At 42.4% G+C, this 14,525-nt stretch overlaps 2 protein-coding genes across 2 annotated transcripts; one reads left to right on the top strand and one right to left on the bottom strand.

The window, feature by feature from the left end:
* The first annotated feature begins 344 nt into the window (after nt 1-344).
* Nucleotides 345-6,364, top strand: foxred1 (FAD-dependent oxidoreductase domain containing 1). Its single transcript, XM_083888879.1, has 11 exons — nt 345-609; nt 972-1,192; nt 2,602-2,712; nt 3,111-3,229; nt 3,323-3,417; nt 3,497-3,598; nt 3,908-3,984; nt 4,523-4,683; nt 5,401-5,530; nt 5,620-5,724; nt 5,871-6,364. The coding sequence occupies exons 1-11, from the start codon at nt 453-455 to the stop codon at nt 6,123-6,125; spliced, it is 1,533 nt and encodes a 510-aa protein (XP_083745005.1). The 5' UTR covers nt 345-452; the 3' UTR covers nt 6,126-6,364.
* Nucleotides 6,365-7,417: 1,053 nt separating this feature from the next.
* LOC310927377 (ATP-sensitive inward rectifier potassium channel 1-like) lies at nt 7,418-13,280 on the bottom strand (the record flags this gene model as incomplete). The annotated part of the gene is made up of 2 exons (XM_083889672.1): nt 7,418-8,609; nt 13,129-13,280. The coding sequence occupies 2 exons, from the start codon at nt 13,278-13,280 to the stop codon at nt 7,490-7,492; spliced, it is 1,272 nt and encodes a 423-aa protein (XP_083745798.1). The 3' UTR covers nt 7,418-7,489.
* Between the last annotated feature and the right edge of the window lie 1,245 nt (nt 13,281-14,525).

The following is a 14,525-nucleotide window of genomic DNA, read 5'->3' as shown; positions in this document are numbered from 1 at the left end:
CATGTTTTTAAACAAAACATAATTTGAGTTTTGACGCTTCAAAACGCAACTTTACCAATAAATGTTGCTAAATTTCACACACTGTACCTTTAATAACCTTAACTTCATACTTAAACGCATTATTACATTAAAATAATCAGATTACCAACCGTGGAAATATGTTCGGTACAACACTAAATTGTCCTAAACAGACCAATAGTTTTGTTTGGAGCCATTTCAAAACCTGTGCTTTAATTTGAAGGACAACACTGTCTATCCGGTGTGTAATCTCGGTTTTTGTTGACCTTAGTTTTAGATTACACTGGAATATGCACTGTACCATGTTAAACAGGACATACGTGTGTCTTTGTGGACACACCAGTGTAGATCTGGTTCACACAGCGTTTTTCCTGGGTCTGCTCGATTAGCTAGCGTATGAGCTAGCTAGCTGGCTGGCTAGTTAGTCTCCAGCCATGCTAACGTGGCGACGGCTTCATGTGAAGGCGAGGGCGGCTCACGGATTACTCACGTCCCGGCTGGTGACAGAGCAGCACACGTGGCTACACCGACACTTACCGCTGTGTCAAAGCCTGAGCACAAGCAGACCTGTGCGGAATGACTTCTTCAAAGGTGGGGGAACATCCGGTGACATGTCCCATATGCTCATCCATGCAACTTTGCATTCCAAAATACCCCTACCGATTCAATTATGTTTCAGACGCCTCGCTTCAATTCGGCATACATCAAATCATCCAACATTGTTATTTGTTCATCTGTCAACATTTAGTGCTACTTGGGGGTGCGTCTCACAAGTTACGACACTATTCAATCGAATATAAATTTCAATTTCTATTTACGAATGTGTTGATTTATATATGCCGTATTCGAGGGTGGAAGCTAAAGATTCGGGAAATGTGTTGAGTTGCAATGTGTGCGACAACATCTTGAATGTATCGATGCAGGAGTGTAAAATTCATACTTTTCCGGGTCAGATTTGGAGGCTCAGTTCGCAGCCACGAGGCAGAAGGTTGCGGACGCACTGCCGGGCAGCAGCTGGAATCCCATGGAGATCAACCCGGGTCTTCCTCCGGAGAGGGCCGACGTTGTGATCGTGGGTGGGGGCGTGGTGGGCTGGTCCATCGCCTACTGGCTGAAGCAGAAGGAGAGGGTGCGAGGAGCGTTGAATGTGGTGGTGTGTGAGAAGGACCCTACGGTGAGTGACATAACGTGACACAAGCTTCACTTTCCAGTTGCGAAATTAATTTTTTAATAATTTGAATACATATATTCTGGAGGCCATATGAGTAGGCAGAGGAGAAAATATGACTTACTCTCATGTTTTTGTGGTCCGCCTCACTCTAAGTACAGGAGATAAAACACGCCATGTTGACTTCCGCCCTCATTGCGACGTCTCAATGAGGGCAATAGTATCCGGAAGAGCGGAAGTCCGCAAAGTGTTCTATTCTTGCTGCACAGTACAACACAGAGTTCCACACAAACTTCCAGCCTACAGTTAAATTATATACAACGGCAAATTGCCGGCTCCAGTCGGCAAATTGAAGCTTTTACAAATGCTAATTGCTGTTAGCTGCCGGAGCCTCAGTGGCTGACGTAGTTTCCGCCAGAAACTTTCCGGTGTCTCATTTGCATTTAAAGAGACAGGCACTCAAAACCGCCCGTTCTCAACAGGGCTTTTTTGGCAGGGTCGAGATAGGGTATAATATATCAACTTTAAAGGGGAAGTAAGTAGTTTATAGTGACATCTAGAGGAGAGGCTGAAATTTACAACAAAGACCTGCTGCTCTGCTCACCCCCTCCCTTCCCTGAGCGCTACAGTATCCTGAGCTGGTCAAATGTCGTCCTCGTAGTCTTTCTCCGTGTCAGCAGATGAGGTTCGTGAGGTGAGGGAGAGGGCGAGCTACCGCGGCCGTAGCAGACGAAGCGGAGAGAGAGGAGGCGGGACTTCTGCTACAAGTAAAGAGACGCTTGATTTGTTCTCTCGCGTTTGTCCTTACAGGCTCCGGTAGAAACATGGCGTCTCGCTGCTAACAGTGGCTATGCGACCGCGGCCCGCGACCATGTTATTTTAAATTACTTTTTGAAACACTACGAAAATGAAACAAAGAATATTATACAGCGACTAGACAATGCAGGAGCACATAATATGTATAAAAAAGTGGATTTTGGGTAATATAAACCCATAAATACTACATATTGTCCCTTTTAAGTGATTCTAAAATCAGATTTTCCTTGTCTGGATTTCTCTGGAATAGATAAAAACATGTTACCATTAAAACCAACTCTCCGTTGACAAAACAAAAAGTAACTTCTGCCAAAGCAAAACTATGTCAATGAAAGTTTGGTTCTGCTTGTTCATTTGTATCGACAAGGATTTAATGGTTTCCCCCCTGGGCCATGCTGAAACAAGCATAAGAGATAGTAAATTAAACAGTTTTATGACTCTTAATGTCAGCAATGAGTTTAATCCTTTGATCCAAGGAAATCAGATTTACAAGTGTAAACAGATTGCAGCTCTTTTTACAAAACCTCACTGCTGGCTGTCACTGTTATAACAGGTTTCTGCTCATTTAACTGCTTCCTCTGTCGTGTGTTTGTCGACAGTACGCTCAGGCCTCCACGGTGCTCTCTGCTGGGGGGATCCGGCAGCAGTTCTCCCTGCCCGAGAACATCCAGCTCTCCCTGGCCTCTGCGGATTTCATGAGGAACATCAATGTAGGTCATGCTGGACGACATGCGTTCAAATCATTAACACAGTAACACAGGGTCACAGTGACACATGTATGTGAGTGCACGAGAAGCTTCTGTGTCAGCTCATGTTTATTTTGTTATTGAAGCTGCAGAACGTTGGTGTGTTGTTTACACATGAGTCACAGATGAATTTACTTAAAAAAAGAAGAGTACACATTATTGTGTTTGTGCATATTTAGTTACGTTTCTGTAGCTGCAGCTCAAAATTCCGGTTTTCCAGATATATCCCAGGTAAATGAGAAACATTCCTGTGGTGGAAAAGGGGCATCTGCTCATGGTAGCTTGGTCTTAGTCTTAGTCCTGGTCCTGATCTTGGACACAGAGTTTATTCCACTCTTTTCTCTCCATGTGTCTCCTCTCAGGATTACCTGGGCGTCTTAAATGAAGAGCCCATAGACCTGCAGTTTAACCAGTCAGGATACCTCTTCCTGGCCAGTGAGGACGTGGCTCACATCATGGAGGAGAACTACAGAACACAGAGGTGCTGGATCCTGTTTTCTTCACAACACAGATCTGTGCTTTTATAGAAAGTGCTAATATAGAGAAATAATCGTAAAAAATGATCTGCTTCCAGGTCTGCTGGAGCCAAAGTTTCACTCCTCTCTCCCACACAACTCAAGGAGAAATTTCCATGGATAAACACAGATGGCGTGGTACTTGGTTCGTATGGTGAGTGCTGCATGAAAATAATTTTTATAGATTTTATGCCTTATCAGTACATGTCAGATTCTGCCGTCTCACCTTCCAGGGCTGGAGAACGAAGGCTGGTTCGACCCCTGGACTCTGCTCAACGCCTTCAGGAGGAAGGCCATGTCTATGGGAGTCATCCAGTGCTGTGGAGAGGTTACAGGTTGGTCTCAGCAACAACTGACAAATTCAGCTAAACTACCTCTTCTGAAGCGAGTCTTGAAAATGAAGCTTATAGAGCTCCAAATGTCACAAGACTCAGTTTGCTCTCACCGCCATTTTGGCAGGGAAAGCCTGTCAGTTCAGGGGAAACTTAACTTGCAACGATTGTGTCCCCTTACTTTCTTTCAAATAAAATGTTTTATATCATAGTAACGTGTCTCAAAATACAGTAAAGCTTTACATAAACTCACTTAAACATCAGTAACACAGCGATGTCTGGTGTTTCTGCTTCTTTTACCCTCGTCCACAGATTTTCAGTACTCGGTGAACAGGGTGATGACGACTGACGGCGATAGTCTGGACATCAGGAGGATTAAATCTGTGAAGGTCAGTGAGACTGTGACAATTTTTTTATGAATCAATAACGGCTCGGTAAACCCAAGCGTCTCCACCAGCAGTGGAAATGTGTCGTAACTCACATTATTGATTGACATATCTGTTTAATATTAGTTGTTGACATCCTCTATCCTCGTATCGTTTTGGTTATCCAATTATTTATTATTTAATAGTTAATTCCCACAAAATACAATATAGACGAATAGAAACATTAGTTTATAAACATGCAATAATAAGAAAGTGGGTCAGAGTTCTCAAAAGAATTCATAAATGGATAAATTACTGAGCAAAAAACGATGAAAGTCCATCAATGAGTTGATATATTTGTTTATATAGGCACATTTTCATCATGCTGGGCTGTTTTCTTCATTTAAAAGACATTTAGTTTGCATCTTTTAATTGCTACTTACATGTTAAAGTGATAGTGAATGTTCTAGTTTTCTAGTACCTCTTCAAAATAAAATCCCCACCCCCCTTGAACTTTGACTTGCCTGTGTTACTGAGCAGTTGTGGATTGTGTGTGGAGCAGGTGCAGATGCCAAACAGCCTGGAGTACCAGCCGGTGGAATGTGCCATTGTGGTGAACGCGGCGGGGGCCTTTTCAAATAAACTGGCACAGATGCTGCGAGTCGGCTCCGGCGACAAAGACACCTTCGAAGGAATCTCTCTGCCCGTCGAGCCCCGGAAAAGGTCGCTGGATTTTAAAACTCATGAGTCATGAAATGTCTGTTTCCTTTCCTTCCTGTCAGCTTTAGATGTGTGAAAATAAGCCAAACTAAACCATAAGCTTCTCAAACACACACTGCAAACACCTCACTGTCCAAAAACATCATGACACACTTCTACAGTCTTTGTCTCCACATGGTTTAAATATAAGTATTTTAAAAGAATATAGTGGATTTTATTCTTCTTGATTGTCTGTAAAATGCTGATTTAAAAAAGACAAACCATACATCTTCGTTTTTAGTCATTACACTTAATCCTGTAGTTATAGCGTGATGAGTTGATTAATTATTGACATCTGGCTCATATTAATTCACAAAATAAATGACATTGCGACACGACCAAGTGCAACATTTAAACGGAAAGACTCTTTGATTATTTGTTAAAAATAAAATGTCAGACAAAACCGCATTATGATGAAATTGTGTGCCAATGTTAATGTTTTTTTTGTGAAAATTACAATTAAAATGCAACAAAATACCAATTATGAATCAAAATCACACACATAATCATGTCTGTAACACTAAAAGTGACCTGGATTAGAGGGCAGGAAGTGGATCAATAGGTTTAATGCTGTAAAAAGTGTAATTCATGGAATCAGGAAATGTTTTTATTAGTAGCTTTAAGTGCAGGCAAACAGCGTTTATTCAGGATTGTGAGAATATTGCACTTGTGTTTTTCCAGGTTTGTGTACGTGTTCCACTGCCCTGACGGTCCAGGTCTGGACACGCCGTTCCTCATCGATTACTCTGGAGTCTATTTCAGAAGAGAGGGACTGGGAGGAAACTACATCGCTGGAGCTTCACCAGAAGAGGTTTGTTAATTTAGTTTGTTTCCTTGATTATTATTTACACACAAAAGATTTTGAGATGTGATTTCTTTTTTTGTGTGTTTTGTCCTCAGGAGGAGGAGCCGGACACGGGGAATCTGGACGTGGATCATGAGTTTTTTATGGAGAAGATTTGGCCAAAGTTGGCCCAGCGGATTCCTGCCTTTGAGAAACTCAAGGTGAGGGTGAAGACACTTTTCCTCCTCACTTGTAAGATTTATCTAATCTGTCAGGAGCTGCAGACCACGCTAATAAGATATTGTAGACTTAGGTTGGTGTACGTAGCCTCACCTACTTTAAGACCTTGTCTCATTCCTGTCGCCAGGTGACCAGCGCGTGGGCGGGTTTCTACGACTACAACACCTTCGACCAGAACGGCATCATTGGCCTCCACCCTCTCATCAGCAACATGTACTTTGCCACGGGCTTCAGCGGCCATGGCCTGCAGCATTCCCCCGCCGTGGGCTGTGCCGTGGCCGAGCTCATGCTGGACGGGGGTTTTCAAACACTGGACCTGAGCAGATTCGACTTCAGGCGACTCCTGAGCCGGGAGCCAATGCTGGAAAGAAACATCGTGTAGTTTTAAAAAAAAAAACAACCTGAAAATTGCAAAGAGGATTTTCTTTCTTAGGGTAAATGATGATACTTTTATATAATCAAACAGTTTGTCACATCAGAGTAACACTATCTTCATGTTAATAAATGCACAGAGAAGAGAAAAAGCTGTTACATGTATAATCGAGAATAATAATGACCAAAATCCTGATTTTTGTGTGTGGAAGGGAAAAATGCTTTTGTTTTTTAGACTTTAATGTATATAATACATTATATAAACTGTGCTAAGTAGTGGTACACTCCCACACAGAAGGAAAGTGTCTGTTATTAAACACTTTTTTAAAATGAGGCTGTTGGTTTTTTTTTTTTTTTTTTACAGGAAGCCAATTCATTTTGAAAAAGAAAAGTTTATTCCCAACTAAAGATGTTATTTTCCCTGAGACACGTTTAGAGTTCAAATAATCACATTTTACAGCAGCTACAGTCACAGTTTCCTAATAACCGAGGCACACGAGATAAAAGAGGAAAAGAAACATTCGCTGTGTTGTTGTTTTTAGCAAATTAGTATATGAATAATGAGAAAACTCAAAAGGCCTGTCCTATATTTTGTCCCCGCTCAGCCTTTGTAGTCGACGGTTTTTCATTAGAAAAGGCTCAAGTCTCTAATCTTCCTCTGCGCGACACACTGTGCCTTCCACTGTTCCAAACTTCAATCCCTCTTCCTCCAGCGTCCACACATCCACCAGCACAAAGTCCCAGAGACGTTATGTGATTGAAAGCAGCAGCTTAGCTCGCGCTCATCTCTCAAAAGTGTTTCATCCCGACGGCTTTAACAGCTTTGAACATTTTTTTATTGTTTGACTCGACAGTAAATGTTAAAAAGTTCACCGAGAGAAATCGGGATGATTTATACTCGGAATAAAGCTGCAGTAGACGAGATTTCAGAGGGAAAGAAATGGTTGATTGTTGAGTTTCGTCCACAGGTTGTTTGAGTAAAGTTAAAACAAGGACCGTTAGCAGTCGTAATGACAATCGTAGCAGGTTTGGTTACTATCGTGAACTTCTAACAGTTTGCACAAATTGGACGCCCCCCTAGCGCCTGCATTGTGTCTCATTAAATGAAGTTTTTAAAAACATTGAAACAACAATCCTGCAATAAATCAAGTAAAACCAGGTAATGTGAGTATGTGAATTGTTAACATCGCCCATGTGGAGCATGTCATGTGTGAAAAGGTTCACCACCCCGCAGTAATGTAGCGATACACCGCCATAAGTACCTAGAATCAGTCCTAGATTGACCCGACAACACTGGTTTGTTTCAGTTTGTTTCATTGTAGGACCCTGGACTCCGTCTTGAAAGCTCCAGCAGCTTTTTTATCTCCACTCCTTTCACATTTTGGTGACGTCCACAAAGTCGTGAATGTCGATGGCCTGAAAGCCCAGATTGTCGATGCCAGTCTTCTGCTGCTTGTGGCTGTTGTGGTTTCTCTGGTCTGCGTCCGTCTCGAAGCAGTGGACGCAGTGCGGCGTGGTCACCGGCACGCTTCGGGAAAAGTTGGAGAAGTCCACGCGATACTTGCCCGTCTTGGTGCGGGAGATGATGGGCAGGAAGCTGTAGCCCCACAGAATCTCCTGCGGGATGTACGAAGTTCGGACTTGACAGGATGAACTGGTGGACTCGGCCGTACTGTCCAGAAAGACCACCAACTCAAAGTCCTGCTTTGGGAGCGTGTCGGCTGACAGCTCGTAGAAGGGGCTTGATTTGTTAATCACATGGTAGAGTGTCAGAGGACACACGAAAAACAAGTTGTCCTTGCCAGCGTCGACCATAAAGTCCACGTCCACCTGGTCCAGAATGACGCTCTCTCCGTCCGGTGTGGTCGTCGTCCTGATCAGCTTGCCGTAGATCTGGCTGCCGATTAGCAAGGTTTTGCGAAGGTTGGCCACTCGGATCAGGAGACACAGACTGCCCTTCTTCAAGCAGATGACGGCTGTGTCGCTGAAGGGCACTGTCTTTGCCCGTTTTTTAGGCGAGGAGATCTTTGCCAAGACGACGCCACACATGAAGCAGTTGATGAAGACGCCGATTAGCGACTGGAGGATAATTAGCGCCACCGTGCCAGCGCAGTGCCCTGTCAGCGCCCTACCGCCGTACCCAATAGTGGTTTGGGTCTCTAAAGAGTAGAGGAAAGCCGTTGTGAGGCCGTTAACGTTGTCTATACACTGGACATGTCCATCTGTGCGGTTCTGTCCACTCAGGTCCCCGTTGCTCTTTGCGATCCAGTACCACAGCAGGCTGAAAACGAACCAGCTGCCCGTGAACGACGCCACGAAGAGGAGGAACACGAAGCGCCAGCGTATCTCCACAAAGGTGGTCCAGAAGTCCACCAGGTAGGCGAAATGGTTGCCGTACTCGATGTTGCCGAACTCGATGTTGCAGTGCCCGTCTTTGGTGACCAGACGGGTTTTGCAACTTCGGTGTCCCTGGAGCAGCCGGAGCATTCTGGAGCTATGCAGGAGCAAACGTGAGAATTAGCGCACAGGTAGGGTTTTTCACGTGATCTCTTCCAGACCAAATCTAAACTAAACCCTCAAAATATCCTTCATTATTGTACATTAAATTTTATCCAAATCTTCTTTTTCTTGTAGCATCAGGATTGTCTCAAGGGAATTTGTTTACCCTGGGCTATAAGGACCTGCGATGCTCTACATACTTTATTTATTTATTGTCTCCCTGAAGCATAATATATGTACAACCACAGGAGCCTGAAAATGTTCTATAAATCTTCTATAAAACTCTTCTCAACTGCTCTCGGGGGCCCCAAGCGAAGATGGGGGCCCCATGAAACTGCCCCGTTTGCCTTGCCATGTTGCAACACCCCTGTGTTGGACAAGTAATATGCAACTTCACACCAAATTTGCCCATTGTGGGACTAATTTGACCACAATTTGTAGGATTATCTTATTTTAAATTACAGCAGTGAAACAGAAAATAAAAGAAAGGTTTTTTTTAAATGTGACATATGCCAAAGAAAAGATAACAATTAATGAATCATACAAGAAATGTCTCCTTTATCACTAAAAACTACACTAAAACATGCTTATTCCTGGTTTTTTGTGTATTTACAGAATAACTTGGTCAGAACAGGAAACAGTGGGGCTTTTTTCCGACCTGAAGAATTGGAGCTTGAAGCCATAAAGGAAACACTGTTTGAACGTTTTATTGCATAATCTGCACTTTAGTCGTACAATGTTCCTGTTGTTTGTGCTTGTTTGTTTGTTTGTTGTCGTCGTCACAAACTCTGGGGCAAAAGTTTGTCCGAACAATTAATGAGTCGATCGTGTCGCACAAATAAGAACACGGAGCATGAAATGAGCTGTGAAATTACAACCACAGTAGTTTGTTTATTTGTGACAGATATGAAGCCGGGTGAACTGTTTCCTTTGTTTGAGGAGAATAAAAGCACCATGTGGTCCAATTTAAATCTTACATAACAGCAACACAAACTGGTTTTTCTTATAAATTAATACAGAAATGTATAAAATAAACTTACTGATAATCTGTTTTTATGTACTTGTGAGAAATAAAATTAATTATTGAAAATGCTCATTATGTACATAATGTACACATGTAGGCCTCCCCTCCGGTCACTAGACAGAATTTTCTTCAGCTACTTAAGAATTACATTATTTATTAAGATTTAATAACACGTTTAGAGTACAAGTACAGTATTTTTGTTGTATTATGTGATTAAAAAGTGACTTTTGTGCATTCATCTAGAGACAACTGTATTTATCTCTAAATTGTAAAAGAAAATGTGCCCTTGATTCAGCTTCAGAGTTCAAGAATATAAACTTTTTTAGTGTCAATTCTGCAAAAAACAAGGAGAAAAACTTTGTGTTTGAAGAGAAAGTGAACGTACCTGCTAACTGCTAACCATGGACTGCTCACGGTCCTGCAACTTCTCACTCCTTCCTTCAGCAAGTGGCCATCGAGGCGTTGGAAAAGATTTTAATCCACAGTGAAATTCCCTAATCCCAGCCACATGCCACCATGTACACTGACTCCATACAGACACACAGGGGGGGGAAAAGCACCAGTGGACGTCAGTTGTCTCTGACTGTATCAGGGTAAAAGCAGTAACTTCATGATGGCTGAAGCTCCTCTGACGGGGAAAGTTCTGGAGGCACGTTTCCCCCCCCCGAGTAAGCCCTCGGAGCTTTTGTGTGGCAGAAGAAGGTGCATCTATTCAAGGGGCCTAACGTGCAGGAGGCACCCATGCTGTTTTTGTTTTCCGCCCTGAGAACATTTGAGATTTGCGTCAGGCCTTCACAAAGAGATTCCTCAATTGCATTTCCACCCCCCCCCCTCCAGCACCAACACCACGAGCCACGTCGAACCTGCAATGCTGCCTCACATTTGCATGAAAATGAAGAGCTGAAGAGTGTCCTCGTCCTCCTCTCATCTTCAACACATTTACAGCATCTATTACTTTGTCACTAGCTGGAAAGATGTCTCCAAAAGTAGAGTAGATGAAAACTGTCTTCACGTTCTTCAAAAGTCTTTTACACATTTAACATCAAGCCCAGAACTTAAAATAATACTAAAAAAAGCACATTTTGTACATTTTATAATAGGGATGGAGGCCAGTTAATAGATAGACGGTAAGGCCGTACAATCTCATGGAGGTTCCAGGTGACATTTCGCAGCTTTAAACTCAATAGACAAGACATTGTCGTTGCTAGCTTGCGTACCACTAGTGGTACACGCACCACAGTTTGAGAACCACTGCTTTAGGGGATAACACAGGGTTTTATTTACCTCGAACGTTGTGAGTCAGAACTGAACTGGGACAGAAATGCCACATGACTTAATGGTGAAGTAAGTAGTTTATAGTGCCATCTAGAGGAGAGGCTGAAATTTACAACAAAGAACTGCTCCTCTGCTCACCCCCTCCCTTCCCTGAGCGCTACGGTATCCTCAGGCAGTCAATTGTCGTCCTCCTCGTCTTTCTCCGTGTCAGCAGATGAGGTTCGTGAGGCGAGGGAGAGGGCGAGCTACCGCGGCCGTAGCAGACGAAGCGGAGAGAGAGTGGAGGCGGGACTTCTGCTACAAGTAAAGCGACGCTTGATTTGTTCTCTCGCGCTTGTCTATACAGGCTCCTGTAGAAACATGGCGTCGTGGCAATGCAGTAGCGGCCCGCGACCATGTTATTTTACATGACTTTTTGAAACACTACGAAAATGAAACAAAGAATATTATACAGCGACTAGACAATGCAGGAGCACATAATATGTATACAAAAGTGGATTTTGGGTCATATAAACCCATAAATACTACACAGTGTCCCTTTAAGCATTCAGATTGTTTCGTGGGTTAATGTTAGCCAACATAGGCTTTAGCACAAACTAGCAGGCTAATCTATGATACACACACACTGCATGGTATATTTCATACATAAAACTATTACAGTGAGATAGAGACGTCAGTTGGACATCACTGTGTGGACAACAAAGACAGAACGTACCATAAACAGCAAAAAAAATAGAAGACAAATTACCGCTTTTCTCTGGACACGTGTTCAGGGCAGCCATCTTGGATTGTGAAATCAGGGCATGAGAAGTTTTAATGAGTTGGAGACAGAATTACAACATAAGGGGGCGCTCTACACTCACATTGAACCCCCTAACTGGGAAATTAGTCAAACTGGAGTGCATAGCAGGGACTTTTGTACCAGTTAATAAACATAAGAAGTCCTTTGTTAATCCCTAAAGGGGCTAAAGTTCAGCTACATGGGTTAGTGATACATGTATATCTATATCTATAATTCTTTCTTTTCCCTTATTCATCCGTAAACTCAAACATTTAAACAGCCAAACTGGCTTTTATACCATCATGGACAACATTGTGTGTTTAGAACCTGATGACTGAGTCGTTTCTCAGTTGCACCAGCAGGTGGCGCTGCAGCACGACAACTCACCGGTGAGTGCCACAGTGCACTGCTGACACAATAGGAGTGATAAAAGAGTCAAAACTACTGCAGTATTACTCAAAATTTAATGCATCTCAAGGATTGTGTTGAATATACGACTATTACAAGTAATAATAGTTAATTACAGCCTCACAAAGCTATTTCCTGTTGATAATCTACATAATACAGCAGGTAACGTAACATAATTTGCATATTATAATAAATTAAATGCAGTATTTTCTTTAGCATCATGTTTATCAATCAATTATATTTGAAAATTAACTGCTGCAACAGCTCGCCCGGCCACTAGAGAGCATCAGCGCACCGCTGTGATTCAGGGTGATTAGAATGAAAATGAGCAATTAATATTGCAATAAAAAAAAAATTCTTCCCCTCAAAATTGTCCCAGTTTTCCTACAGTATGTCTTTCTTATGTTTGAAAATGTTCACTTTTTTCTCCCTCGTGCTCTGCAGTTTACTGATGCTGGCAGTCAAACGCAGCAGCAGTGAAATCAGCCTCTGACATAAGCAGCAGCAGCAGTTTCTCTGGAGGATATTTGAGCAGGAAGTCGGTCAGATTCTTCCATTTAAGAACATTTTTTGTCAGCCAGGCAGAGATGCACGCATTTCTTTCAAATGGATTTGTGGAGTTCCAGAGTTAACTGGAGCTTCATCTGCATGACAATGAAGTGTGAGGCAGCTGAGGAGGGTAAAAGGAGGCAGATAAAGATGAGAGGATACAGCAGCGGAATGTGCTTCATCTGTCAGGGCCAAGGGGAAAGCTGCTGCGATAACAATCCTACTCTATGTGATGGAGACGTGGTGGACGACGTACAGGCCAGATCTGGACAATCGCACTGATTTCAGGCTCTGCAGCAGTTACAGCTCTTTTCAGAGTGGAATAGAATAATGGCCGCCAAGTTTAAGTCTCATTTGTTCTTTGCATCAATACAGAAAGAACAGTGTGTGAGACACAGCGAGGGAGAAGTTCAATAGCTCTAATCAAGTGGAACAGATGGTCGGGCGGGAAAACTGGAAACACACACACACACTAACACAGGCGTGTGAACACGTGAGCAGGAGCTGGTGAAGTCGGCTGCTTTATTATAGAAGACCGGGATCAGTAAGGAGACGGAAACAGGTGTGTGAGTGGGTGGAGACGCGAGCTCAGGTGACACGGATGAAGGGTGACGAGAGGCATGGTGCATCCACAGGAAGGAACAAGAGAGTTCTCGCTATTATATGTGTTTAACGCTAAATCACAACATCCCGAGGCACTGTAAATATATACATATATATATATATATATATATATATATATATATCGGACAGAAATCTTATAGAGAGAATTCTCTACAGGAGAATTCCCACAATCAGCAAACGCTACGCAGAAAACCCCCCCGCAAAAGACTCAAAAATGTGCAGCATCTGCCTAGATAGGTTGTGGTGAAAGGACAAATGAAAAGGCAAAGATAGAGGCGAGCAGGAGTTCCAGAGCAGAAAATATACAACAGCTGTATCAAGTGATAGGTTTAGACAGTTTAGAACTGTTTTACAGTTTAAAACCCAGAACATATTTATATTATTAGTACTACATTGTCCTTTATACATGCAGTAGCATACCCTGCTGATTAAAAAATAAAAATAAATCAGTTTTAAACACTGCATAATAATGATGGCAATGCTACTACTGACAATAATAATAATACTAACTGACACTTTTTAATGGAATTAAAAACGCTCAGATAGTTTGTTCATTTACGAGGGACACCAAATTCAAAATGGCCGACTTCCTGTTGTGTTGAGGCCATGGTCCCAATGGACATTTTTGTTCCCACCAAGTTTTGTGAGATTTGGTGCGACTTTCATTTAGCTCACTAAACTAGTCTTTTGTTTTTTAACACATCCTTTGGCTAACTTCAAGCTAACCTTTGGCTAATATAGATGATAGACAGACAGACAGACAGACAGACAGATAGACAGACAGATAGATAGATAGATAGATAGATAGATAGATAGATAGATAGATAGATAGATAGATAGATAGATAGATAGATAGATAGATAGATAGATAGATAGATAGATAGATAGATAGATAGATAGATAGATAGATAGATAGATAGATAGATAGATAGATAGATAGATAGATATTTTGGCTAGCTTTTTGTTAGCTTGCTGGTTAATTGGTTCAAGCTTTATCGTCTGTCTCAAACGTTGACATATTTCTTTTGGCTCAACAAAACATTCACATTCTTTATTCCAAGCAGAGGTTTTCCATCCTCTGGGAACGAGGAAATTTTTTTTGTGCAAAACATCGTGGCAGTCCATCCGACATTTCCTGAGACATTTCAATTTTCAAACCAGCTGCCGTGTCCGTGGCCAACACCGCTGTGCGAGCTGAAAACACGGAGCTTTAAAGTTTTCCCGGGGATGATGGATTGAAGGCAGCGCGG

This window comes from Microchirus variegatus (assembly GCF_963457635.1).
Source record: "Microchirus variegatus genome assembly, chromosome: 5".
Lineage (NCBI taxonomy): Eukaryota > Metazoa > Chordata > Actinopteri > Pleuronectiformes > Soleidae > Microchirus > Microchirus variegatus.
The sequence above is the reverse complement of the archived record's forward strand: the minus strand, read 5'-3'. Positions and strand labels throughout refer to the sequence as shown.